The 27224-nt window shown below is 41.6% G+C and overlaps 1 protein-coding gene across 1 annotated transcript; it reads right to left on the reverse strand.

Annotated features, from left to right (window-relative positions):
- Positions 1 to 606: 606 nt before the first annotated feature.
- Positions 607 to 27224, reverse strand: btaf1 (BTAF1 RNA polymerase II, B-TFIID transcription factor-associated). Its single transcript, XM_033613342.2, has 38 exons — positions 26772 to 27224; positions 25560 to 25683; positions 25134 to 25248; positions 22593 to 22736; positions 21543 to 21733; positions 20442 to 20575; positions 20042 to 20171; positions 19861 to 19929; positions 19558 to 19647; positions 19358 to 19453; positions 17447 to 17623; positions 17124 to 17264; positions 16877 to 17001; positions 15812 to 15932; positions 15494 to 15598; positions 15155 to 15304; positions 14202 to 14344; positions 13866 to 14040; positions 13531 to 13734; positions 12907 to 13327; positions 12500 to 12684; positions 12251 to 12407; positions 11701 to 11810; positions 11225 to 11426; positions 10862 to 11010; positions 10571 to 10723; positions 9926 to 10047; positions 8485 to 8652; positions 8178 to 8255; positions 7963 to 8092; positions 7717 to 7858; positions 7270 to 7400; positions 6839 to 6961; positions 5625 to 5777; positions 5074 to 5285; positions 4807 to 4966; positions 4285 to 4455; positions 607 to 1909 (listed from the first exon to the last, which is right to left on the reverse strand). Exons 1-38 carry the CDS (start codon positions 26783 to 26785, stop codon positions 1760 to 1762), a joined length of 5565 nt encoding a protein of 1854 aa, XP_033469233.1. The 5' UTR covers positions 26786 to 27224; the 3' UTR covers positions 607 to 1759.

Genomic DNA, 27224 nt, shown 5'->3' on the forward strand with positions numbered 1-27224 from the left:
TTTAAAATTAAAATAACATTTGAAATTGTAAAACCTGCCCTCATTTTCTCAGCATTTTAAAGAATTGGAAACACATACATTTAGTTTTTTAAAGTCAGAAATTTGCTGGCATGTACTAGTGGCAGTAAGTATTTAATGATGACTACACACTAAGGTATTCTATTGTAGATGAATTTTAAAACCATTTCAGCTTATTTGTGCATCCATTAAATTTCCAATGTGCTTGGTATTTCAGAGGACTTTTTGTCCATGTTGGCTTAAAAATTAAGCTTAAAACTTGATTCTTGGCCTTGAAAACAGAAGGAGACAAGGTAGTCTTACCACAAGGTCCATTTGACTTTATACGCCAAAAATGAACTCAGAAACTTAACGTGAAGGTCAGTGTGGACAATAACTCCTCAGAGTTCTCAGTGAAATAAAAAACTGTGTCTGCTTCTTTTCTTGGATTTTTCTTTCTTTGCAGTGGGGCTTCTTGTGTCAAAAGAAGACTTGTGACCATATTTTAGGTTCATTCCTGTCTTATCAGTATTTCTCTACATGGGTGTGCAACCACACCATCTACTGGCCATCACTGTTCACATGCAAAGAAAACAGATAGCTACAGTATGTAGTTCAAAAGGTCTGTAGAATTTATTACAATTCCACGATCATAAACAAAAAGCAGCAATTACAGAAATATGTACAAGTCTATTATTTTTTTTAAAATACTGGTGACAAGTTTCAGGAAGTTTCAGCTTGGCCCCATGTTCAGTCTCTGTAATGCTGCTTCAAATGCAGTGCTTTCCCAGGTCATTGTTACACCACAGTTTAGAGGAGCTGGACATGAGACACATCATTTCTACCACCGAATTTCCACCTGAGGTCATGTGAACAGACTCGAGGGGGCGAGAACAAACCAGCGCCATCTGGAGGATGGGAGTCGTGTTTTCACAGCACAAATAGCTCAGCAGTGTGCTTCAAAAAGCCAGTACGCTGTGATGACGTCCTATGGTTCCTCCAGCGAGCTCGTCACTCTCGCCCCGTTTCCCTTTGTCATACAAAAACATGTTTGTATCCATCAGTCAGAGAGGTGTTGACGGGTGCGGCTGAGAATCGCAGTGCTTTTAAGACCTTGTGATAGGGGGAGGGTGGCAGTGGGGCAGATAGGAGGGAGGTTCAACTGGGTAATGGTGCCTGAAGCAGTTAACACTGTATACTCTGGCAATGCAACATGGGAGGAGGGCTGCGGGTTGTAAAAGTAGCACCTGGTGCTGTTACTATAAAAGATAACTGTAATTATGACACACTCTGCTTGACAGACTACAGCTACATCACTGTACACAGTGGTGACGCTGCTGTTTACTAATGTAGATTATGTAAACTAACACTGGAGATGTTTGTCGCAGATGGTACGTCGTCATCATACCATTATATTCATTATATTCTCTCTCTCTCGCAGTTTTGAAGAGGGCTTGTTGAAAACCTGGGTGGTTTGCTCTCAACAAGGAATTATGAGATTCTGACAATGTTCAAAGAAACATCAGAAGACGTTTTAACATTGCTGCAGCATACCTAAGCAATAAAATATAGATTTAGTTCTGGGGCTGTGTTTTAGTTATTGCTTTGGGACTGTAACCATTAGCTATCAGTGACTCCTCTTGTTGAAGGTGTGGGGGTGGGAGTAGGAGTGGGGCAGATGATCGCAGCAATAGGGCGCTCCTCGGCTCTGACCAGGTCCTGCTCGGCCAGCGGCTGGAGGCTGCACGGGGGTCACACAGTGCTACTGCAGGGAGTGCATGAAGCTGTCCAGGTTGTACTCCGTGTCGTACTGCTGCTGGTCCCATAACTCTCCCAGGCCGTCCAGCACAGACTTCATGGAGGCCTTCCCTGAGGTTGACGGCGACTGCTCGACCTTCTCATTCCTCTCGCCCTGAAACACATTTATAGGTAAGAAAGGTGAGCTAAACATGTTCCACAGGTATAGCAGCACAGTGTGCATGAAGAGGTGTGTATGTTGGGAACACAGGAATGCAAGCTAACAGATGTCAGATGTTTTTTCCCCAGGCAGACTGTACCATTTTATGCAAGATAAAAAACTGTACCAGTCCACAGACTGGTACAGTTTTTTATCTTGCATATATTTCAAACACGAGTTTGTATTCCTGTACTCTTGTCTCACACTCATTAAACATGTCCTTACCTGTGTGAAACAGTGACTCTGCTCTATTGCTCTGAATTCTAATGTTAAATTTCTTAAGTGGTATGATTTCCTCTGACATCAGCCCAGACAAGCAAATCAGGTCACCTTGCTATAATAAACCAAAGGTATTAAGATGTGATCTGTATCTGAATAATGGCATCCAATCCTCAGGCTTCTGCATTTACACCTCATCTTAATAAGCACTCGTTATCTTGAGTCTAGCCTCATTGTGGTCGGATCTCAATATGTCAATCAGTTTGGCAGGGCTGGCAGATTTGTCTGTGGTTAAGGAAAGCAATGCGGTGACATACATTATTTCTAAATCACTTTCTGCAAGCAAAGATATGCAAGTTACTGCTGCTACATGTAGCTTTTTCAGCGCTTGCTTACGCTAGCAGGACGAGGCAGTTAGTTGACTGCTCAACGTGCTGGGTGAATTTGTTTCTAATCAACGTTTTCACGCATTGCATTTATATCTAACAGAGATCCCATTCCAGTCACATTCAGCTCACAGTGTATTTTATAACCTTCACAAGTAAAGGCACAACTCATAACCCTCGGCTACATTTATTTAGGACACTATACACATCACACAAAATGAAACCTCTTCCTACCCCCCTCTCCCAGTGGTGGACACTAACAAAGTAAATTTACTTGAGTACTGTACTTAAGTACATTTTTTGAGTATCTGTACTTTGAGTATTATTTTTGGGGGATACTTTTACTCCTCTACATTTGAAGGACAAATATTGTACTTTTTACTCCACTACATTTCTATTGACGCTCTCATTACTCGCCACTTTTGCTCTTACTTCAGCTGATGAATTTTCCTTTTTTTTGTTTTTTCTCCCCTAAATTCTGATACCAAAGAAAATAAACTGTTTCTGCTGACTCGCGTATGGTTTGTCTTAGCCGTATTGCCATACCTGTACTACGTCATGCTTAAAATGGAACTTAACTTTGGCGGTTCACATCCACATCATGCGATAGCTGTGTCGATGGCTTCAGCAGCGATGGAGGAAGAAACAGACAGAGAAACTCCCCCAGGCCCCGAGCATCCGTGGCCGTATCTCAAGCCCATGTTCGAGGTTTTTGACACAAAGAATGATTCGTATCAGTTCCAAGTGTTTGCTGTGTTTACCGTGAACAAATTATTACACAGCCTACAAAAACTCGTCTTCCAACCTGAAAGAGCATGTCAAGGTATGTAACTTAGCTACTCTTATTTTAAGTGTAATGAGACTTGTTTGGACTAGAAATGATACATTTTGACTAAAAATAAAACAAATATTCTTGGTAAGATTTTGAGTTTTTGCCGTATATACACTACATGATGTGTTCAAATGTAACTACTAGAAAAAGAAATTTGGGTTTTTGTGAGAAAAATACAGTGACAATAACAATAAAACTACTTTCCTTTCCTGTATTTCCTGAGATTTTTTAAGTACTTTTACTTAAGTAATTTTTTAAGAAAATACTTAAGTACTTTTAAGTAATATTTTGACTAAGCTACTTTTACTTGTATTGGAGTAATATTTGACAAGGAGTATCTGTACTACTACTCAAGTAGTGAAGTTGTGTACTCAGTCCACCTCTGCCCTCTCCCCACCCAAACCTGCCCCTACAACATCCAGCCTGTCAGTGTGTCACCAGGGCGTAGCATGAGAACGCTGTTGTGTGGAGCAAGTGTTGTCTGTGTCATATTTTGAAAAGTGTAACCACACTTGCAACCACTTTCAGCTCGCCATCACCCTGACTTACTGTACAAAAGAAAGAGAGCGAGACTGTCTCATCTCTGCAGGATAGTGCCTCCCTGCAAGCAACTTGCTCTCTCATCCTGATGCAGTACCGAAATTTGGCACCAATTGGTTTAGTGTGAATATGAACTTGATTGTACCAATCTAATTTGGTCAGTACCCTTATTAACACAGCGTTTGGTACCCTAACCTACCAGCCATAATCTAAAAGTCTACATGCCAAATAAGCACCTGAACTAAGCTCACTGACATTTTAAAAGCACTGCTGAGATCACCACGTGGGAGATCTGTGATCCCCACAGACATGTTTCTCTGTGTGTATCCATGACAAACACCTGGAGGTCTCACCTTGTCTAGACTGAAGAGGTTGAGCAGCTGATCTGTGCCCATGCTCTGCAGGCTGGCGTTGTCTTGGCTGATGACAGTGTTGGCGATGCTCATCTTGAATTTCTGCAGACCCATGATCTTCTCCTCCAGTGTTCCTCGTGTGATCAGCCTGTACACGTTCACAACCCGTTTCTGCACGACACAAACACAATCATGAATGGTAACAAAAACGTATCAGGATGTGCGGGACGGTGTGTCCCTGCCAATTTAATTTCACTTGGGACATTTGCTTCACTGGTTTCACACAAGAGCGGCAGTGTCACACAATCCAACGCTGTTCAAAGGCCATATTTAATAATGCAACAAGGAAACTGATGAACAAGTCACACTGTACTTAGGGAGCCACAGTATCTTAGATCAGTATCATTTTAATGCAGCTGGAATTTATCAAAGCAGATGATCATCTAAATGTTAATGGGATATGAGCCATACTGTTTACAAGAGCACAGGTCCATGGCATGGTGCATGTATCTGTGTATGTACCTGTCCTATCCTATGGGCACGATCCATGGCCTGCAGGTCCCTCATGGGGTTCCAGTCATGTTCCACAAACACCACAGTGTCTGCACCAGTCAGGTTCAGACCTAGACCTCCAACATGTGTGGTCAGCAGCAGCACATCAATGGATGGGTCATTGTTGAACCTGAGATTCAGAGAGAAGAAAGTCAAGGAGAAGAATCTGACTCACTGTAACAGGCAGCACGAGCTGGAGTTCTGAACCAAAGCGACTTTATAAATCAGTCCACTGACCTGGAAACAATCGAGTGGCGCAGGCCTGCCTGCACACTGCCATCCAGCCGCAGGTAGGTAACAGAGGGCAGTTTGGGTTTCAGCAGGTCATGTTCCACAATATCCAGCATGCTCTTGAGCTGACAGAAAATGAGCACACGATGCTGGGCCACCACTGCCTCAGTGCCTCCCTCTGATCCTCCACCACCTCCTAGACCACAGTCCAACAGCAACTGGAGAACAGAAAACACATCAGAGCCACAGTATGAGACAGTGGAGAGGTTGAAGGTACAGTTTTATTCTGCTAAAGGGTGAAAAAGCAGAATATTACTGATATAATGACAAACAATCTGACTGGTCAGCAATGTGTTAACAACATAACACCCATACTATATCAACTCTTCAACAGGAAATGTGTTAAGTCCTTGTTGCTTTCTGTTTCATCTCCGATCTTATGCAAACATTTCTTTAATTAAGCTCTAATAGACAAAATTCTTATCTATATAATCGTGACACATTCCAAACTGTGGCCCACACAAGCCTAAGTGATGTGGTGTGGTTGAGCACATTACCTGTTTGAGGGCAGAGAGTTTGGGCGCGTGCTGAATGTCCCGCAGGCTGGAGTTTTGACCTGCAAGCTGCTCAGTGATGCGTTTGTACTCTGGATGTTGCGGGGTCAACACCAAACTCGGATGGTTGCACAACTTCCGCAGGTACTGCAGCGCCTGAGAAAGTGTAGGGATGGAAGTTAGTTTTACTGCATGGTCATAATGAGATGCATCTGCAAGAGATCAAGGCGTACATCAAACCTCTAAACATCTACTCTGCCCAATAGCGATACTGATGTTTAACGTAACAATGTTTTTTTGTTGTTATTTATTTTCCCTTTTGTGCCAGGGAAACAACAAAAACTTCCAATATGAAAAAAATACTGTTTTGAAGTCATTCAGCCCTTCTTCACACCATCTTTAAATGTGCAATGAATCAAACACATTTATAAAACACCCTTTAAAATAACCTTATTTCACAAAAAAAACTGCTTCAAAAGTCTTTTTTACTACATAATGTATCATAATGCCCTCTCTAATATCCATTTTATATTGCTGCAAAATCATCAACAAGTTTCTCCTTTAAACAGCTGTATTTATTGCAGTTTCTCACCAAAAACTAAAGTTTACAAGATTACATTGAACACGTCATGAAAACATTACAATTTACCTTTGCCAAGTAGTCATTTTTACTAAAGAGAGCTTGAATGCATCATGATGTACCTCAATGCCACCACTGTCAGCAGTTAGTTGTGAACACCGGCTGCTAACGGCTAACTTTAACTAGCTCTCCTCCTGCTGACTGTAGCATGGATGCGTTGTTCACAATGTGGCATTATCAGGGAAACAATAGGGTGCATCTCCTGAAGCATTGATAGGGAGGTTACTGCATCCTTTCGGTCCAACAGCGTCCTGGGGAAGATCTCTGTTTGTCCCAAACATGTTTTTGATTGTAACCAGGACAACTGGACAGTGTTAGTTTCGAACCGTGCTATTTAGTCTGCGCAAAATTGATGCGACGCAACAGGAAAACATCAGCAACTGCCATGGGTGAAGGTAATCTTTTTTGCTTATCGGTCGATGGCAGTCAACAAGGTGAATATCAGCTGATACTAATGTGCAGCCGATAAATTGGTATATCCCTAAAACTAACATTTCCCCACAGTGCACCTTTAACTCTTGTTTCAAAGCAGGTTTACATTTGATGCCAGCACTAATGTCTACAAAAAAATCTGTACCTGGAAGACATGGCCTGTGGCCTTCAATTTAGGCTTCTCCTCTTCTTCTGTGGAAGTATTCGAGATGCTGTCCTCCACACTGGCCTTGGCTCGAGACTTTGCAAAGTCTTCATATAACTGAACCTGCAGGGAGTGAGAAATCATACCACATCATTGAGGTTGAGCCATTATCCAGTTGTAGTTCCTATGGACACCAGTAGCATTACTTCTAACCTACAATTATGTAAGCATACTTCCTATTTGTAATGCATTACATTTACATGATAGGCCTTTAGCTGACCTTTAATACGACTAGCTACTTTTAGTTAATAAAAGAAGACTATAGAAAAAGTATAATGTCCTGGATCACAATAATACACCAATGGCAAGAAAAATGTAAAGCTGAGGCACTATCACACAGCCCATTAGATAGTTACTGGGGGCACAAGTACCTGTAGAGGACTCAGGTTGCAGTAATAGTCCTGAATTATTTTGGGAGGCAGGTCTTGGAGGACATCCTCCTTCATCCTCCTCAGAAGGAAGGGTAGCACCTGTCGATGTAGAGCCTCCATCGCCAAGACACCTGGGAGGAAGGCACCAATATTTGCCACTGCTCATGTCCAACCCTTGATACACCTCTTAAAGCTACAGCAGGAAACTTAAATTAAAAAAACTATGTCATATATGCTGACACTGTCACTATATCCTGACACTAGTACACGAGACAGATAATCCATGAAAAAAAAATCATGCTCCTCTGGCTCCTCCTACTGCTTCTAATGGCATCTGCAAGGATCCCCAGCACCTGAACCAAAACACCCAATCAGAGCCACGAGGAGTCTAACACATGTCAAGGGCATTCAGAATGATAAATTTGGACAAGGGCTATATTTACATACCTGCTTCCTGTTCCCGTGAGGAACTTTTGGCATCGCGGCTGGCCAGGATTGGTTTACCGTAGCGAGCAGCAAACTGGCGTTCTGTTCCGAGGAAGCCCGGCATGAGGAAGTCAAACAGTGACCAGAGCTCCAGGACATTGTTCTGGGGATAGACGGATTGTAAATATATTCATGGTCTGACTACTAAACAAAAGGAAATAGAGTACAGTGTCAACAGCCAAATCTGGTAGACAGCCAAGAGCTCACCTGAATGGGCGTTCCTGACAAGATGAGTCGGAAGTTGGCAGCCAACTGCTTAATGGCTTTAGACAATTTGGTTTTCCCGTTCTTGATGACATGACCCTCATCAAGGATACAGTAATTAAATTTTATATTTCTAAAAAAGGAGAAAACAGACAGTCATATTAAAAACAGAGTTCCTACCCCCAAAATAGAAAGACAGACATTAGAATGATACTCACCTAAAAAAGTCGATGTCATTCCGTACAACATCGTAAGAGGCTACTATGAGATTGTGTTTTTTCACTTGGTGCTGCAACCTGGAAAAGTAAACGTTTGTTTAGGTTCATGTATTTCATTACATGATGTGTGTTTGTGTAACATTTTGTTTTCCGATAATCAGCATATAAAATAAATCCAAACAAATATAAAAATGGTTTGTTCTCCTGAACAGTGTTATTCCACTGTACGTATTCAGTTTTGGACATGAATAATCCTCTGCATGCTGACAGGCTTTTAGCTTTGCTACAAATTCAGACTAAGCTTTACCGCATTCGCTCTGTGGGAGGCCCAGTGTAGTGCAGTGGGTTGAGGTACTCTTTGGTGCAGAACTTGCCCACTTCATCCACCCAGTGGCCAGTCAGTGTGGGAGGACACACCACCAGAGAGGGTAGGGGGCTGCTGTCTGCGGCCTTAGTCTTGGCATATTCCTGCACCCTGAGTAGACATCAAACATACAGACATCTGAGTCATGTTTACCAACACGGCACTTCAAACAAAGAAAACAAAGATTTAAAGATGAAGGAACAAAATGAGATCAAAAAAGTGCATCAAACCTGAGACTAATCTCTGTTCATGTTAAAACTGTCAAAACCTGCTTTGTCTAATAGCATATTTATTTCCACCAAGTAGTTCAGTTTAGTCTAGTGTAGTTTGGTACACATTCCAACAGTAATTTTTCTGTTTCCATAGTGAAAAGTTGTGGATGGCACCAAGAGACCTGTCCTCAGCTCTGGTCACCCCTTTATTGGAATAGCTAGCACACTGATCCGACACTAAAAGGTGGAGCTAGGAACACTGCAGTCCACTGACTGGTCAATAGCGAACTGTCACTGTTGCTCAGGGCTGAGTTGTGGCTGGTTTTGAAGCATATGTAACCACAGTTCATACTGTGGCAAGTTTTTCCATAAATTAGTAAACTATAACTAAAAATGAAAGGATGTTTTGTTGCCTCTAGCAGCAGCTATAAACTGAGAAAAAAATAATTCACCCTGCTGTTCAAAGGCTACTGCCAGCAGCTACCAGCAACTTTTAAGCTGGAACGGTTAGAGTTGACAATGTGAATCAATCAACAAACCGTCAATATGACACTATACCTAAAGTTTTTGGTGTAAATGAGGCTTTATACAAGTATTTTATATGCACAATGTTTTACATTTTGTAGTCTAGCCAAACTACTAGCTAAACTAATCTTCCTTTTTATTTGTGGTTCATCTTTAACGGGACATTTCATTTTATCTCATCATCTTGTAATTATCAAATGTTTTTGCTTAGAAAATAGTTCATGAAGACAACTAACAAGAATTAATTCTCTTGTTAAGTTATAGATTCTTTCTGCAATCGCCAGTTGTTTACATTAACTTGAAAGAATTAAGAGAGAAAGCAAGCCCTGTAGTTAAATCCTTTGTGATGTAGTAATAGTGATGGTAGCAGTAGTATATCAATCTCTCACACTGATTACACACACTTACATATAAACTACTGCTTAAATGGATAACATCGTTGGACTCATATGTTACTATTCAATAATAAATGTTCTTTACAAGTCTTAGAGCTGTGAATGTTCTCAAGAGGAAACAATCAAATGCGTGATGTTGCTTCTAAATGGTATGATGTCATGTGTCAAGTGACAGAGGAGGAGGTGGGTCACTGTGCTGATGCTGTAGAGCTGAAAGTCAAACAATAACAGTAATAGTGCTGTTCTGACTACCTGAGGTAGTGATCTCCTGCCAGAATGCAGATGGACTGCAGTGTCTTGCCGAGGCCCATGTCGTCACATAGGATCCCATGCAACTTGTATTTGTTCAGGAAGGACAGCCAGTTCACTCCATCCTGCAGGACGACACAAAGAGCCTCACTGAAATCCTATCCTTTGTTACTGCACTTGGTTTTAGAGTGACATATAGTCCTTAGTCTTTTGTGGATGAGAACATGGTAGCAGTGTGTTGCCCAATAGTAGTAACAACGGTGGAAGCATTTAAACTGGCTTTCTGCACTGCTCCATTAAACAGATGGATGGATGGTCTCAGCAGAGCTGCCAACAGCCACCATTTCTAGAGGAAACCTGCACACACCTACCCCATCTCTAATCGACCGCTGTAAATTCACTCTGTCAAGAACACCATTTGTTGTCAGGGTCTCTCACATTGCCACCCTGCAGCATTTAAAGCAAAACCTCATCCCTGAATCTGGCAGAAAAATGATCACACTCAAGGTGAAATGGGAGCTCAGGCACAAAACACTCAAGTGTTGCAGGAGTTTGTTTAAATGTGTAAAAACAGAGGCTGGGCATCATTTATCTGCTGCTTGAGAAGATACTGCAGAGACACAGTGGGCCTTGAAGAGTGACACACACCTGCTGGTACTTCCTGAGCTCAGCCTTAATGGGCACGGGGATCTTGTAATTCTCCAATTTTCTACCATCTAGTAGCTGCTCTAGGAAATGGCGTTCTCTGGCCTTCTGGCGTATCAGGTCAGCAGACATGGCAGGGGGGTCGGGTATACCTGCCTGGTGGAAGAACAGGGAAAACACTGTATAATTACATCATGTTATTTGAGTAATAGCAAGAAAGTGATTTAGTGGTTTTGCAGAGATTTCTAAGTTTGCATAAAATTGCATGTGAGCCTAATGTTTGTGTGCTCCTACCTCTAGGGGCAACAGGCGGATGAGTGTAGCAAAGCACTGTGTGGCCATGAAACGAATGCTGTCACTGGGGTCACTCATACGGCCCAGCACTGGTACTACAAGCAGCACAATGTAGGGTACAATGTCCACATCAAGCTGCTCCATGACACCTGAAGAGATGTTAGTCAAGGACAGTACTGTAGAGACATAACAGCAACAACTACAAGCTTGATGTTTTAATACCAAACAATTTACCATGTAACATCCCAACAGGGTTTTGTTTTTAATAAATTAGGGTACAGTTACCGTTAAATTAAGAAATAAATGTAAACTGTGCTAGCTCAGACAACTGGATGACAAGTAAAATCACTGTGTGAAGGATACAGGCTAAGGCCTCGATGGCACCCTCCTGTTTGGTGCAGTCATCAATAGCAGCTAACCAGGGAAGTACAAACTCAAGGAAACTGTTCATGGTCTCTAGCATGGCTATCTTGCTGAGCACTCCCACGCAGCGAGCTGCCATGTGACGCACCGCTGTGTACGGGTGTTGCAGGCAGGTGAACAAATGGGGTAGGTGCTCCAGTAGCTTGAGGGAAAAGAGAGACTTATTCAATGATTTGCTAACATGATAATAGTTAAGACAAGTAAATGAACTTTGCCTCTAAATTCCTGCTTTTATGCTGACTACTGTTGCACTACATTCAAATTAACTTTTGAGACAGACCCTTCAATGGTTCAAGGAGCAATTCAACAACAATATTTAACTGTTACGTCTACATGTGATGCAATCAGAAATTAAATCAATGATAAAAATGATCAGTAATGGGTGGCATTAAAGTGCAGTAAATCAGCAGTCTTACCAAAGGTTTGAGTTCAGCAGCCATGGCCCCTGCCATGACCTCCAGCACTTGTAGAGAGTTGACCAGTTCCTGAGCTGCAGCGTCTCCTCTGTCCAGCTGGGCCTGCCTATCTAGAACACACAAAACAAAGTGATTCAGAACAGTGACTACATACATCCTGGACTTCCTGAAACATGGAGCACTGCATGATACTGAATGAGTACCCTGGAAAGATAAAGTGAATGGAATGGGTAAACACAGATTTCATTTTCTTATAACTGATTATACCTGAGAATTTGATCCACATCAGAAAAATAAAAACCAGGGTTGAGTACATTCTGAGTTTTGCATCTAAATCGCTACAGTTAGCTATATTTAAGTCAATTGAAGGCTTAAGTCTGCAAGCCAATTAAATATATCAAATACTGGCTGGTCAAGTGTCTGACCTTTTAAACAACACACTAAAACAGTGTAGACAGGCAGTGGTTACTACACTGATGAGAACAAGCTCAGAAACTGCTGTTACCAGTGTCTATCCAAGATTAAATTCTGATCAACCCAGTCAACATACCAATGCGTTGATTTTCAGTCACCACTGTTCTCAGTGGTCCCACTGTGTTCTCCCATAGGTACGGCAGAGACTTGGTGAAGTCTGCACCAAAGTGCCTGGCAATAGTTGTTAGGGAGAAGTCTGCCCCTCGTCTCTGAATAAGAAACGGCTTCTTGCTCTACAAAAGGAACAGACCATATACAAAAGTGTAAACAAAAGTGTTGATACAAGCTAAATGTGAGCAAACTGTTGTTCAGTAGTCATCTGTACCTCATCATTATCAGTGCAGATGGTGCTGCCAGGAGGAAGCTCTGTGGTGGGGGTCTTTGGGGCTTTAGGGGCTGGCCCTCTCTTACTGGTGATGGCAAAGGCTGCCCTTTGGTGACGGTACAGGGTGATGATTCCTCGGGTTTTGTTGACCATGTGATGCATGCAATCTTTCTCCAACCCACTGCCTAATGACATGAAAAATAAGAGAGATATGATCAACATGCAAGCAAATAAGCACTTCTTCAGTGCTGACACATGATTATTGGAAACAAAGACACTATGTTGTGTATTTATAAGTCACTGGAATTATTAAAATGTCAGTGAAAACCCAATTTAAAAATCCTGCTAGGAGCTGACACATGGAGTAAAATTACTGAAAAATATTCCCACACCTTAAAAACGCTTACCTTTGGCATTTTCCTGTGTGGGGGGCACGGGGCAAGCAGATGAGGGTGTGACCGCAGAGTCCACGCAGGCCGAGGCACAGAGGTTTTTGATGATCTTGGGGTTGGGGCACGGCAAGCGTCCAGCACACTGTTGCAGCAGCTTGGCTATAAAAGAGGCAGCATATCCCTGGATCAGGGCGTTCTCCTCCCGCTTGATGGTCTCCATCAGAGGCCTGACCAGTGGGTTGAGCTTTTCAGGAAGCACCTGCAGGTTAATCACCGCACAGGCTGTGAACATGTGGACGCGCAGGTGCAGCTGCTGCCATTCTGTGCTGGTCTCCGCCACAGTTGCTTGAGCCTGCTGTCGTTTACTGTCTAATGCTTGCCACTGATTGGACTTCATGTTCAGACCTGCCGTCGACTCAGTGAAGATGGTGGTTACCTAGGGAACAGGTGAGGGGAGGGGAGAATGAGTGACAGGAGTGGGCGCGATCTGTTACAGAGTATAACATTCATTGACCTTTAAGTATAACAATCAGCTTGGTACCAAACCATTACCAAAGCTGTCAATACAGGAAATAAAGACCTGAACAGGAAATAAATCATGGCTGGATGATATATAAAAAAACATGTGGTTGCACCTACCAGTTCATTGGCTTGATCAATAGTGAAAACGCTACAGTTGAGGCGGTCTTGGAGATCTATACCAGCATCAGCCAGCAGTGCAATAAGCTGCTTGCACTCATTTTGCATGCGTGTGAAGGGGATGGCAATCTCATCATAGTACAAGTGCTCTGACAGAATGGCCAGAAGACGAGGTTGCACCATTGCTGACACCAACTGACAATCCTGAAAGAGATCGGAAAAGTAAGTAAATGCACCTGGCCTCTAAATGACTCATTTTGTTATGTTCATACCACATCCAAAACATGTCCAACTTGTTATTCACAATAAACAAACTCATCATCTGAGCTTTTCACCTTTTGTAGTGCAGCCCACTCACAAAGCACCAGAGCCACAGCTATGCGCTGCAGGGCAGACTTAGAGTTGAGGTGGAAGAGCAACAGATGGCCTAAAGACTCAGCTGGTCGGATCTCCTGAGATGCAGCATTGAGCTGAGGGTCACAGATACACCTACACAGAGCCCCCAGCAATCTGGATAACAGAGACACAAAGAGAGCAGGGAAACATTGTTAGTATTTAAAAAAAATTCATCAGGCAATTCAAGTTTCTTTATCTTTTGACAGAAAGTTACAAGGTCACCTCAAGTTCAGGGCTAATAATTTATTCCTTCCAATACAACAATCAAAACTTACTTGGCAGCCATGAGGCGAGAACGAACCACCACATAGTCCCTTGTCACTGGGTCATCTGTCACAGTTTCTGCACCTGCTATATATTCCTGGACTGTCTCCTTCACCTGATTGGTCCCTTGACGTGCCTTTGCACCAGCCTTATCCTGTTGCATCAATACAAAATGAATTGTTAAAGTTATTAGCTCAAAAAATGGCACTCTATATAGATTTCATGCAGCTTTATAAATGTCGCTTTGCACAGGCAAAGTAACAAGCACCATCAATTCAGTTAAACATTTTGTCTCTTTGGTTATGCTATGATATGCTGAGTTGATTTGGTGCACACAAATAAAAGCAGTTCTCATTTCTAGCTTGCATCCATTCTCCTTCAGAGTTCAGCTCCATTTCATTAAACAAACTGGCTCCCCAGTCACTTGTTGGTTTGAAGGCAGTTTCTCTGTTGTATTTTTATTTCCTCCTCCAGACTGTTCATGTTGCTAAAGCTCCTCTGGCTCAAACACACAGACACACAGACCAGGGCTGTGCTTCCATTACCTTCACAATGTCTGCTTGTCTGTCTCTTAGCAACTTCAGCAGGTCTATTCGTTTTGTGTGATGTCTCGAAGTCACATGTATTATTTGCATGAACTTGTTGATTTAACTTGCAACAGAAACGCTCTACCATGCTGAGTCACACCAGACTGATCTTTTAAGTTACTGGATATTCTCTGCAACATCAGATACATAACATGTGCATAGCTATTCATACATTTGGAAAACCTAACATTAGTTTTCCTAAATCTTGAATGTAAAATATTACTCATTTCACTGACAATAATTGCTACCAACTAGCAGCTATTGTCTTAACAGAGCATCAGCTTGCATTTGAGGACCCAATCACTACACACAGAAGACAGAATATAACACAACAGTACATCTGCGGTCTTATTTAGATATGATTAAAAGTGTACAACCTTGGAGCGAGCCTTCACTTCCAGCAGCATGTTCAGGTCTATGGGAATGTGTGAGGCCTGCATCATGAGACAGAGCCAGGCACCCATCCATGGACAGCTGGCTGCGACCACGTACTGCTGTGGGGCCTGAGACAGCAGCTCCATCCACACCTGCCCAGTGACACACCATAATAAAACAAGGCAAAATCTAAAAGGTCATCCATATGCAAGGGAAGAAAAGTGAGACTTATCTGAGTATAAAGAATAAATAAAATTTATGACAGGCACTGGATAACGTTTCTGTAGTGTTTCACTCATTTCTGATAATCAGACTTTTTCCCATGAGATGAGTTAACAAACCTTTTGAATCAGTTCAAGGATTTCCTCATTGCTCTCCAGTATGCAGGACTGGAAGATGTGCCGGAGCATATCTTGTAGGATGGGGTTTATCCAGATTGCACAGCTCTGAAGAACAAAAAAACATATAACACCACGTTATTAGGCGCATTAAACACATAACCAACATTCAAACTGAACTAAAAACTTCAACAACAACACTGGTTGTCAGATCTATAAATGACGCACTTTATGTATTTCTTATATTTTGATAAATCCTGTATAAAATTGCCAAGTACTTTATATACCTGAACATATTTAATTACTCTTTGTCAGCTTTACCTGGTCAGCTTTAGACAGCAGCGTGTAAAGGGTTTCCAGTGCTGCTCGTCTTACTGATGATATAGTGTGTCTCAAAAACGGCCAAACCCGAGGAACCAAGACCGTTAATGACTGCTGCATGCTAGAGAGGACAAGAAAGCGTATCAATAAAAATACACAGTCATGAAGGGCAATGCAGGATCATCATTTTCAAAACAGCTGAATCAAATAATGTCTTGTTAGAAGGTTAAACACTTAATCCCTGTCTAGTCTGTAAGAGTCAGTGCCTATATAATTGTGTGTTTGCAGAAAGTTTGCTCAGTTGTGGGCATGCATTGTAGGATTTTGTGCTTTTATGTAAATCAAGTTCACATGAAGTTCAGCCAACCTCTTGGCACAGTGCTGATACTCCCCACACAATAAACCATAGAATACAGAGGAGACAATTTGCCTTCTTTCAGCTTAATGACAACAGACAAGTCAAGTCCCAATAGTAAGCTTCTTGTGAAACCTGTATATGCTAAAGCTGTCAAACTTCATATGTAAAATTACATTTCACCTGTAACACAAACAAACTTCTTCTAATAAGTGAGTAAACAATAACAAAATATCTGCCCCAACTGCAGACTTTATACTGTCGGAGGGAAAACAGCTTCATGAACTACAGTTTGAAGAAGGTGGCTGTGTATATCAATATGTTCCTGTAGCTAATAAAGGGCCCACTGAATTTCTATTTGAATCTGTAGACAAATCTCTTTTGTCCATATGAGCATTAACAAAGTGTCATTCTTGTTTTACAACCCCTGGTGTAAACAGACTTATAGAATAGATTGTATTTCAAGTCAAAGAATGGTTTTCACATTTTTGAGAGGATTGCCAAAACTGCCCTCCACGCACAATAACATTTATGGTACTTGCCATTGCTTTTCCTTGCTTGTTGTACATATACTGTAGCCTGCTAAATGTGTTCAATTAAATTACCAAATGGAACATGCACAGTGTCTCTTTAAAGTGTTCCATAATTCAAAAAAACATTATGATGATGCTGAGGCAGAGGACTTGTTGTGTGACCTCCGTTAGACTGACCTGCACTGGCGGACCTGCGGGTAGGTGAGCAGCGAGGACAGCAATGTCATGATGCTGTTAGTGGAAGCTGTGAGGTCGTCCAGGTCCAAAAGAGCATCCCAAAGTGTGTTTACGATGAAGGGTACCTGAGAGACACGTGCAAAATTGCACAATTATATTAAGTCTGCCTACAAGTGACAGACTTCAACACAAACTGAATCTAAATGAGGATACTTTGTTAAAAAGGCGCCATTATTACATCTCTGACCTTACTGGGCAGTAGCTGTACCAAGCCTTCCACCACAGGGATGAGGGCTGCAGCTGCCACGGCCCTGACATCATCATCTAGGTCCTGTAGACCTACTGTGATGGCAGGGAGCACACGGGGCAGTAAAACAGAGATCAGGTCCTGAGACACAAAGGAACAGACAGATGATGATCAGTATAGATGTATGAGTATGAGATCAAAAAGACCATCGCTCCAAAAGGAACACATACGCTTCTAGACCAAAAAAGCTTTCGGTTCATATTGCACTCAAATCAACATTTTGGAACCCTGTTCATCATATACACACACATAACAGGTGGTACCTGTCGGACAGCCAGGGCATACTTGATCCCAAGCAGGCCTCCATGACGGACCTCCCACTGGTCTTCTTTTAGCAGCTTCAGCAGGACGTCTACTGTCATTGAAACACCAGTTTCATTCATGTGGCGAAGGGCCACACCGAGTGTCTGGGCACACGTCTCCCTGACAGGAGCCACCACCTGGTGTAGAGATAGAGATAGAGATAGAGAGACAGAGAGAGAGAGAGAGAGAGAGAGACAGAGACAGAGACAGAGAGGATAAGTCCAAAAACATGGGAAAGAAAGTTAAATTGATTGTAAACAAGTTGTACTTAGCAGTTTGCCAATACATGTGGATGATGTTGGTCTAGTGTTGGGTGAGTTTTGTACCATGATTTGTTGTTGTTGTTGTGCCGGCCTTTTACCCAATACAACCATAAAACCCTTCACAAGGTCAATTCACGAATGAGCTCCTCCTCTCTGACTGAACTCAGAGTCCCTCTCCATACAAAAATGTGTTTTTCATTGCTTTATTTCCCCTAAAATGTCTGACCTTGACAATACTGATTTGTATCTGTGCAATGTTTGTCACTAGAGAGGTGTTTTCACACTCCTCTAATGAAGAAAACAATGTCTGTGCACTTCCCTTAAACTGCTGAGATCGAAAACTACCCTGAGTGGTCTCAAGCTCACCTGGTAGAGTGAGCACCCACATAGGCTGAATCCTTTGCAGTCACGCGAGTTCAATTCCACCCCACAGCCTTTTTCTGAATGTCATCAGCTGTGCTATAATAAAAAGGCAAAAAGCCCTAAAAAGTAATATTCAAAACACGTCAGGCGAGCTAGATTAGGCAGTTACTAATATGAAAGCCAATTGTTGTCTAATACAGGAAATACATAGATGGGATAACAGAACTTGATGCAACACCAGCATCTATGGACAATGTCCAAAGAATCTGACATTTTCCCAGAGTTTCCCTTTCAGAAGTGTAGCACGCAACAGAAGTGGGTAGAGTATGTAGGAGACAGGACATGACGAAGATTAAACCACAGTCCCGTAGCCAGTTTGTCATTTGGTCATGAGCATAGCCTCTAGCTATTAATTAAATTTGTGTGCTGATTTCAGCGTTGGCCCCTACTGATGAGTTTCTCAATCTTGTCATCTTGAGACATTTTTGTTGCGGTCTTTGTGTAAGTGGTCACTTCAGCCTCAGATGTTTTTCTTATGGTTTTGCTTGAGCCACAAGATAGAAACATCACCACACCCACACCACTGTGAATTCTAAAGAAAACTATGTGCACTGTTCACACACGGGCTTAATCAGACATTACACAGACTGTGTACTAGGGAGCTGGCAGGATAAAGTCTGTTAAATGTCCGATCCAACCAATTTGGACATTTGATGTTTAGATAATTTCAGGTTTACAGTGCATGTTTTGTTAAAGTTTTGACAGCAAACATCGTCGTAACATGGTGTACAGTTTCTGGATGTGAACTGGACCCTGGAGCTTCCACTATGTGGCAAAAACACCATTGTATCAGATATCATCATGTTTCAGAACCACTGAAGCAGCATCAGCCACTGCCTAAAAGCTAGCAAACAACATAAAAAAAATAAAAACAAGATGCAAACTACACTTAGCATTCTGATACATGACTGAGGCGCAAAAATGTATGGCTGAATCCCTTTGATGTTTAATGTAAAACTAACCATCTTTAATGCTCACTGGTCTTTCAACAGTCATCTAGTGCAAGCAGCACTGGAGAAAGTGAAAGTGAAAACAAGCTCAAGCACCGGCGGTGGGCAGGGTGACAGGGCAGATCCAGAATTTCTCAATGAGGGACAAAGAGTAGATCTGCTGCAAGGCCCCTTTTAGAGTGTTTTATTTTGCATCCTCAGACGTCCTGTTCCGCCGTCCAGCAAAAACACCTACCTCATCAGACACAAAATCTCCAAAGCGATCCAGAGCAAAGACACAGAGCAGCCGGATGACCAGGTCCTCTATCCACTCCTGGTGCTGCCGCAACATCTTCATCAAAACATCAGACAGTTTGTGTCATGTTTCATTCTCCCAGAAATGTATAAATAAATAAATAAATAAATAAATAAATAAAGGATAAGGCTAAGACATACCTGTTCTGCAGTGCTTCCCACCAGCTTCCCGCCCCCGGCACCATGGCACTTCAGGATTTCTCTAAGACCTGTGCCTGCACCATGACGAATCTGTAAACAGCCATAAGAGATATGTTTTTACCTGTTTACATTTATTTTGAACAGTCATATTAAAATGTTAAAATGGAGTTCTAACTGTTTTGTTGGCAACCCTTTATTTACAATTTAATCACAGATTGCACCTTTAACTCTGCCCATCCTCTCATGTTCAACTGTAGCATTTGTAACTATCACATAATTGATAAAAAAATGCTTTGTTTTTACCTCCCATGAAGGATTGAACAGATCATTGCAGAGCTCATCACAGAAGCTCTCCAGAGGCCACTCATGTATCTACAGACAAAGCAATGAGACATCACTCACATCATAAACAAATGTTGACCATTGTCATTTACCCATAAACCAATCAAACGGTTCAGTTATTGAAATGTTTAAGATTCATTACCTCCTCTAAAAGACTGGAGTTATCTGGAACGTTGTCGATTAAGACTTTATGTTCTGTTGCCGGTTGGTCAATAACTACGTTGGTGGTTTTCCTTCGTTTCTCTTCAGGTTCACCCTCAAAACTGTCGTTACTACAGGGTGGAGAGATCAAAGTGAATGAGATTATTATTACAACAAAAAGGTCCAAATCTGTCAAGATTAAATGGATCAAAAAGTATGTTCATGCTTGGAACTTACACATTTGGTTGTAAATGATAGAAAAAAGTGCCTTTAATGTGTGTACTATTGTTGAAGAGCGAGTTTAATGACTTCTACTTGAGCATGTTTTTTAGAGAGGCGAGGATGTATGATGATCAAAGTGTTGTAGTCATGCTGCAGGTACACATTATGCATAATCTTACCTCTTTTCATTTGGATCAATGTCTCTGGATCTTTGTTTAGCCACTAGCTTGGCCATTCTCTTAGCCTTGTTCTTCTGACGACTGCTCATGCCTGGCCGGAACTCGGAGTCAATCAGCTCAGCGGCCTGAATGGGCTGAAAACAGCAGTGGAGTTGATTATTCATTTTAAGGTTTAAATGAACACAGACCAACATTGACAGATATGCTACAATGAAGAGAAGATGACTGAATGAAACACTTAATAAAGTAATTTCTTTGGCTCAAAGCATCACAAATCTCCAAGTGGTGCATACTGCTTCAAGTAAATCTAATCCACTCCAAATCAACCACAGTTCTTCTAGGCTAACTGAAATCATTCTCCCTCTCTATTCATGCACAAGTATTATTCATTATTTTATACTGTGTAGGAATTTCTGCAGAACAGACTATCAGAGAATGAAGCCCCGTATTCCTCCATACTGACAGTTCAATTGCAGCTGCCAATGTCACACAAACATACAGAGAAATATAAAAAAGAGGTTTATTATATGGTATTACCACAGTGAAATACTGACATTCCCTGCCTTCTAATAACCTGAAATATATGCAGCACCTCACAATAGATAAGGCACACAGGCCTTGAAGATTTGAAGAGCAGACAGCATGATCCAAGATAAACACTGGAAACAAAAACTCACCAAGGTTTGACTCAAAAGAAGCAGAGAGAAAAATGATTCACAAAACGACTGTCTGGCTGAACAGAAGACAACAGCTGAATCAGTATAAAGTTAATAAAACTTGGCACCGCACCCCTCCACAGCAACAACCTCCATCATTGTGAGACAAATTACAGCCTGGTTTCTTTCACTTAAATCAACTTAGCCAGGTAAGTCAGGCCATGACGTAAAGCCACAGTATCTCACCGCAGGTCAACATTCAACTGCTGACAGAAGCAGAAACAACAGGTGCCTACTTTCCGCCTCACATTTCTGACTATCTATTACTTATTTTCAACTTCACAGTCCAGCCAAGACTACAGCATGCAGTAAGAACCAAGGTGAACTAAAGGATACAAAGTGCACGCTCAAAGGTCTGCTGCATCAAAGCCAAAATGAGACCCACCACATGGTTGCGGGAGCTGGATCCAGCTGCGGCTTTGCTTCCATGGGCTCTGGATTGGCAGGTATAGTCTAAGTCCTCATCGTTGAACAGCTCATTTGTGTCCATGCCAATAGCAGCACCCATGTCCAGACCTAACTTCTTCTGAAGAAGCTTTCTCTGGCGGGCCAGACGTTCCTTAGGGTCCATTTCGCCTGACAAGAAATGACAAGAAGTAGGGGGGAAAACTTCAGATACCCTGGAGAACAAGTGCACTGTAACTGTATCAGGAATACTGATCGTGTGTACGTGTCTTTTGGGAGCTAGACGCAGCGGGGAAGCAAAAATAATCAGTGCTGAAGTCACAAATAAATAAAGAATAGTATCATTAATAGCTAAGACAATCAACTAGAACTTGCTAAATTTAGTTAACTGCAACAGTACAGGAGATCTTAAATGTGAGGTGAAATCAGATCACAGAGAATCACCAACTGGTAAAACATAACAATGCATGACTGCAAATGATCAAATGATATCGATGCTTTCCTATTCAAATTAAATTCAAATTCATTGCAGAGTTGCCTAGTTCATTGGGTGGTATTTGTGTCAGAATCAACCTCAGATTTACTTGCAGTGATGTTGTAGTCCCATCTCATTTCACCATTTTTCACAACACACAAATGTGTGATTTCAGGGATAGGAAGTACATGTGGTTCAAAAAGGCTGTATAGCATACAAAAGTCATGACAGAATACTTTCCCTCATGTCAAAGCCATTGGTTGGAAAGTACAGACTCTAAATCAACAATTAGTTCAAAGTCAGGCACAATCAAAAACAAAGCTGTCCAGTGGTCAGTGTCCCCAAAAGACTAGCCAATAACTGAAACCACAATACTCTTATATTCATGGTTTAAATGAGTCACACTTTTTCTTTCCACTGGATACAATCTATATAAAGCATGGACACAATGTAACAATGCATCCTTCTTTCCATAAGTGTATATGTGGGTGAAAGTGTAACAGTGTGAAGATTATTGCAACTAAACAATAAAAACTATAAATAACTCATACAAACCAGTTTTGTCATCCTGCAGCTCGAACTCAGCCCCGGCAGATCCCAGCAGAGAGGCCCCATGTTTGAGTAGGCGGGAGATGTCAAAGTGGTAGAAAGTCAATCGGTCACAAGAGGAGTCCTCTGGAGACAAGTCTTCACAAGACTCTGAGAAAGAAACGAAAGAGTCTCATAACTGCACATTTTGTCCCTCTAACTACTTAATGAATCTGAGGTCATGTCCAACAAACTTGATTTTAACCTAACAAAACTGCATTTCTCTTCAATAGTCTACCTATTGGATCAATCTGAAAATGGAGGTCTTTAATTGTTGAGTGGTCAGGGAAAAAAAGCTTTCCTAAAACAGCAACTCATGCCTTCACAGATGTTGTTGGGTACTAGTTAAAAACACAGCCAATCACACAATACAGGTGCTGGCATTAACCTGTATTTATGACTGTTTATGTTGTCAGGTTGTGATAAAAAAAAAATACTGATTTGATGTAGAGTCTCAATGTCACAGCCCAAGAATTGTTGAGGTAAACCTTGGTTAACATGTAGCATCTATGCGCCATGATTAAATCACCATTTGTATTCATACGGTCGAGTAAAAAACATGTCAGGTCTATATTGCAAGGCTACACAGAGTACAATAAGTGACCGTGGGAGAGAACAGAGCAGAGTTTAGCCTGCTAAGAAGTAACTGGGCTATGCCGAGCCAAAAGTGCATTTTATCCACCATGAGTTATCACATGATTATTGTAATGTATAAATCTACTGTTTGTCAGATGAGAGGAAAAAACATTAACCATGTTCCTATTGATTTAGTGTCTCAATGTTAACATTTTTAACACAATCATCTGCAAAAGTTTGGGATTATGCTTGACATAAATGTAGTAAAGTCAAATTATACTACATCCAGGAGCATGAGGACCTACAGTAGAGGTTGTATTTTCCAGTTCACAATCACAACTAACCAAGGGCATTATGTGTTTGAACAGAAAAAACCCTGCATGTTATCAGTTAGCCCTGTATCCAAACTGAGGCTGACTTTTTAAATATGTTTGCCACTAAGTTCCCTTTAACATCTGGTAACTGCCAGGTAAAAGTAGGGCTGTGTGGACAATCGCATCACCACGGTCACAAGATGCTACTGCGGTGATGAGATCATCCCTGCTTTTTTTTTTTTTGAGCTGACTATTAAATTGAAAAATGCCCTACTCTGACTGTGATGCAGCCCCTCCGTCTACAGTCACCACTGTGAAGCCTCACTTAACGTCCTGCCCACAGCACCGTCGGACTGGTTGCATGTCATGAGTAATACTCTATGAACACAGAGGGCTGCCATGCCACAGACGGCAAAGACGGAGTTAGCGAGCAAACCCGGAACTGTGTCAAACATAAGACAAAATAAGCAAGTAATTTTTCCTTGTAGTGTGAAAAACTCCAGATTGTCACAGCTGTCTGTAAAAGGTATAAAGCTATTTTGTGCCACATGACAAGTCTATGAATGTTGCTCCCATTTTGTCTTTTATTTTGTAAATCAAGCACAACCCTTCCAAGCAGATGTTATCGGCCCCTCCCCCCAAACAGTGTTGTAACTTGATGACTTTCTTGCCAGATTTAACAACTTTTCAGACCCTCTAAGAGACCTTATTTCTACAACCCGACTAGTGACAAATTTAGGGATTTATTCATACCACCAGGGTAAGGGCAAGAAAGGTATTCCAATATATTATATTGTATTTCATTCCCATGCATGCTGTGCAGAATAATCACAATCCAGAGCTCCTCTGCTGAGTCTCTCCCCCTCTCCTTTAGCACAGCAGCACTGGCTGGACCCGGGGCAGGCGGAGAGTGAGCGGTGGGGAGGACGCAGTGGAGCATCCTTCATGACTGAGCCTACATTGAGAATTGTGTGTTATCGGTCTTTCGCTCCCAGTTTGGAGGGGCAGCAGAAGACCACAATCTTATTGTGTTCTGTGGGGTGAAATTACTGTTTCAGCCAATGTAGTCTTGTGGCTTTGAAAACAGCATAAAGGCATCAGTTTACTGTTGTAAAGGGCTGTTTGACAGCAAGGTGAAGCACTGAAAACTCTAAATATAGCATATACTTAAAATGGTGATTTTTTTTTCCAGGTGATTCTATTCTTATGTAACTAAAATACACTTTGCATGCTCCCCCTTTCCACAGTCACCACACTCCTTTGACAGAAACAATAATTTTGCCTCATAGATCTCAAGCCGTTCAAATGCTTTGTTGAAGATTTTTCTGCTGAATTTAATTCACCAAACTTGTAAAATACATCCATTACCGTGAGGAATACAATTAAGCATTTCGAAACACCACCATTTTGTCCATTGTTTCACATGTAGCATCCATATACTGCTATATATATTATTTTTGTATGTTATTTATTTTTGGAAAATATTTTTAAAATGTACCTTTTATTTATTCTCATTTATTTCATTGTTTTGCAGTTCAATTGTATTTAAAGTTAAGACACATTTGATTTGGCACATATGCCTCAACTAACGTCATTTAGATTTGACAGAAAAGCTCACCTTCTTTAGGCTTGGGTGCCGGGTCCCACTCTGGAATATTCTTCACAATGGCCTCTACAGCTTGGCCTGCTGCTATTCGAGTGTCCCAGTTGGGACTCCTTAGGTAGGTCAAGACCTGGTAATTGACAGAAAATAGATTTGATTTACTACACAGACAACTTAAATTAAAACATCTGACCTACAAAGAGAATGAAAGAGACAAGTAAAATGGCCAACACAAAACTTAATATGTTCCTAAGATATTAGGTTTGTTACAGTTCAATCCAGGTGCTAATATGGCACAGCCAACTCACTGACCTACCAGCAAAAAACACACATTATTGATATTCCAAAAAATCTGACTGCGTGGCCAGCCAAATAGGCCCCGGTTGACATTATCTTAGGTAGCCTCAATAAATACAGTTTGGACAAAGGTATGAAACACACCTTTGATAGAAGATTATTGAGTTCATGTGGGTGGAGTTTGACCACTTCTCCAAGCTGCTGGGCTGCTGCTTTCCTGGTTACTGGTGTTGTTCCGGTATCAAGCAGGATAAACAAACGATCAAGTCTAAAGGCAGGTGACAATAAAAAAAAAAACAAGGTCAACGGAAACATTACAGACCATGCACAATGTAGAACAGTGAACAAACAACATGCTGATTCCTCTTCTGCAATTTTTGGTGCTCTAATGTGCACGAACCACTGCAAAGTTTTAGACCTAATGAGAGGCCCAGAACATATTATTTAACTATATTTCTATACCTTAATATGCCCTTTGCATTTTTAATTTAATTTTAAAAAGTATTACATCATTCATCATTGCAAATGCTCTCAAAACATACTGATATTTATTTGTATAGACGTATTATCACGTGGTCTTGCACCAGGGTAGCCTATGTATGAACCTGGTATTTCACTGAGGTCATTAGCAGACTATTAATAAAGTGAAGTGGATTAGAGATGTACGGGGCGTGACCCCAGGTACCACTAATACTTAAGCTGAACCACAGATAAATCTGCTTTGCTATGCAAAATAAGACCACGGCCACCACGTGGGATTATCACAACAATCATAGCGGAAAACACTAGTCAAGTGACGTTAGACATCAAGTATTATCTGGCTGCTGACGTTAAAGATTACCTCAAAATGAGCATTGGGGACAGGCTGCAAACAGTCGCACTTTGACAAGCTTGTGTGTTTAAATTTGCACCGTGTCACACAACAATGTCTCTGTTCTGATTACCATCACTAATATAACTCTAAACAGGAAGCCAGTGCTGTTTTTAGTGTTTGCAAACTGTCTTTCCTGACACAACTTCACAATCACGGTAGTTAATCTGTACTTAAGGGCAGAGCATCAGCAGGAGACTGTGAAATACTAAAATACGCTATTTATTTTGACTGGAATTTCGCAGCCTGCAATCGACATGAGTACCAACTGCCTCATGAGCCCTGTCTGCAAACCTGTGCCACAAATAGTAACTAAGTTACACTATAACGTTACACTGTGTTAGCTTGCTGGCTAACGTTAGTCGGTCGTCGCCATGCCATTCTTTGGCAAATCCAGAGCTAGCTGATATTAGCAGGTTAGCCAGCTAATTGGCAAGTAAAGTCGGTCGGATAAAACAGTCCTTATAGGCGTACGCCAGTCTTACCTTGATACAGCCATGGCCAGTTGTTGTATGGCCTTTCACTCCCCACATTCAACAGGCAGACAGTAATTAGAGACGTTTTCCTCTCTGCTGTTTAACGTTCCCAATGCGGCAGATAACAGCAGCTAGCTGAAGTCATTAGCTAGTTAGCAGCTACCGCTAGCTAGCTGAGGCCCAGGCCGTGTGCCTCTGACCACCCCAACTGTGTCTACCGAGCGGAGTGAGTTCACCACCAATTCATGGCTTCAAAGTTCTCCCTCTTGTCTCTTCGGTATCTTCTCCCACAAAATATCGCCGAGTACCATACGCATATCAATCTATAGCTAACGCTACCCTTCAGAACTCTTCGCGGATAAATATTTCAACCTAATAAGGTGTAAAGAGTTATTTTGTAGCACGCTGAGGGCGACCCAGAAGACTGTTTTTATATGAGGAGCCATCTTGCATTTATTCCTT

Source organism: Epinephelus lanceolatus, chromosome 17 (assembly GCF_041903045.1).
Source record: "Epinephelus lanceolatus isolate andai-2023 chromosome 17, ASM4190304v1, whole genome shotgun sequence".
NCBI classification, from domain to species: Eukaryota; Metazoa; Chordata; class Actinopteri; order Perciformes; family Serranidae; genus Epinephelus; species Epinephelus lanceolatus.

Excerpts from the sequence above, each read along its gene's own strand:
- btaf1 (XM_033613342.2), bottom strand. Across the intron at positions 11,011-11,224 it reads TGCCATCGAGGCCTTAGCCT|GTGTCATGGAGCAGCTTGAT; the intron begins GTATCCTTCACA and ends ACATCTCTTCAG. Across the intron at positions 4,967-5,073 it reads CGCCACTCGATTGTTTCCAG|GTTCAACAATGACCCATCCA; the intron begins GTCAGTGGACTG and ends TCTGAATCTCAG.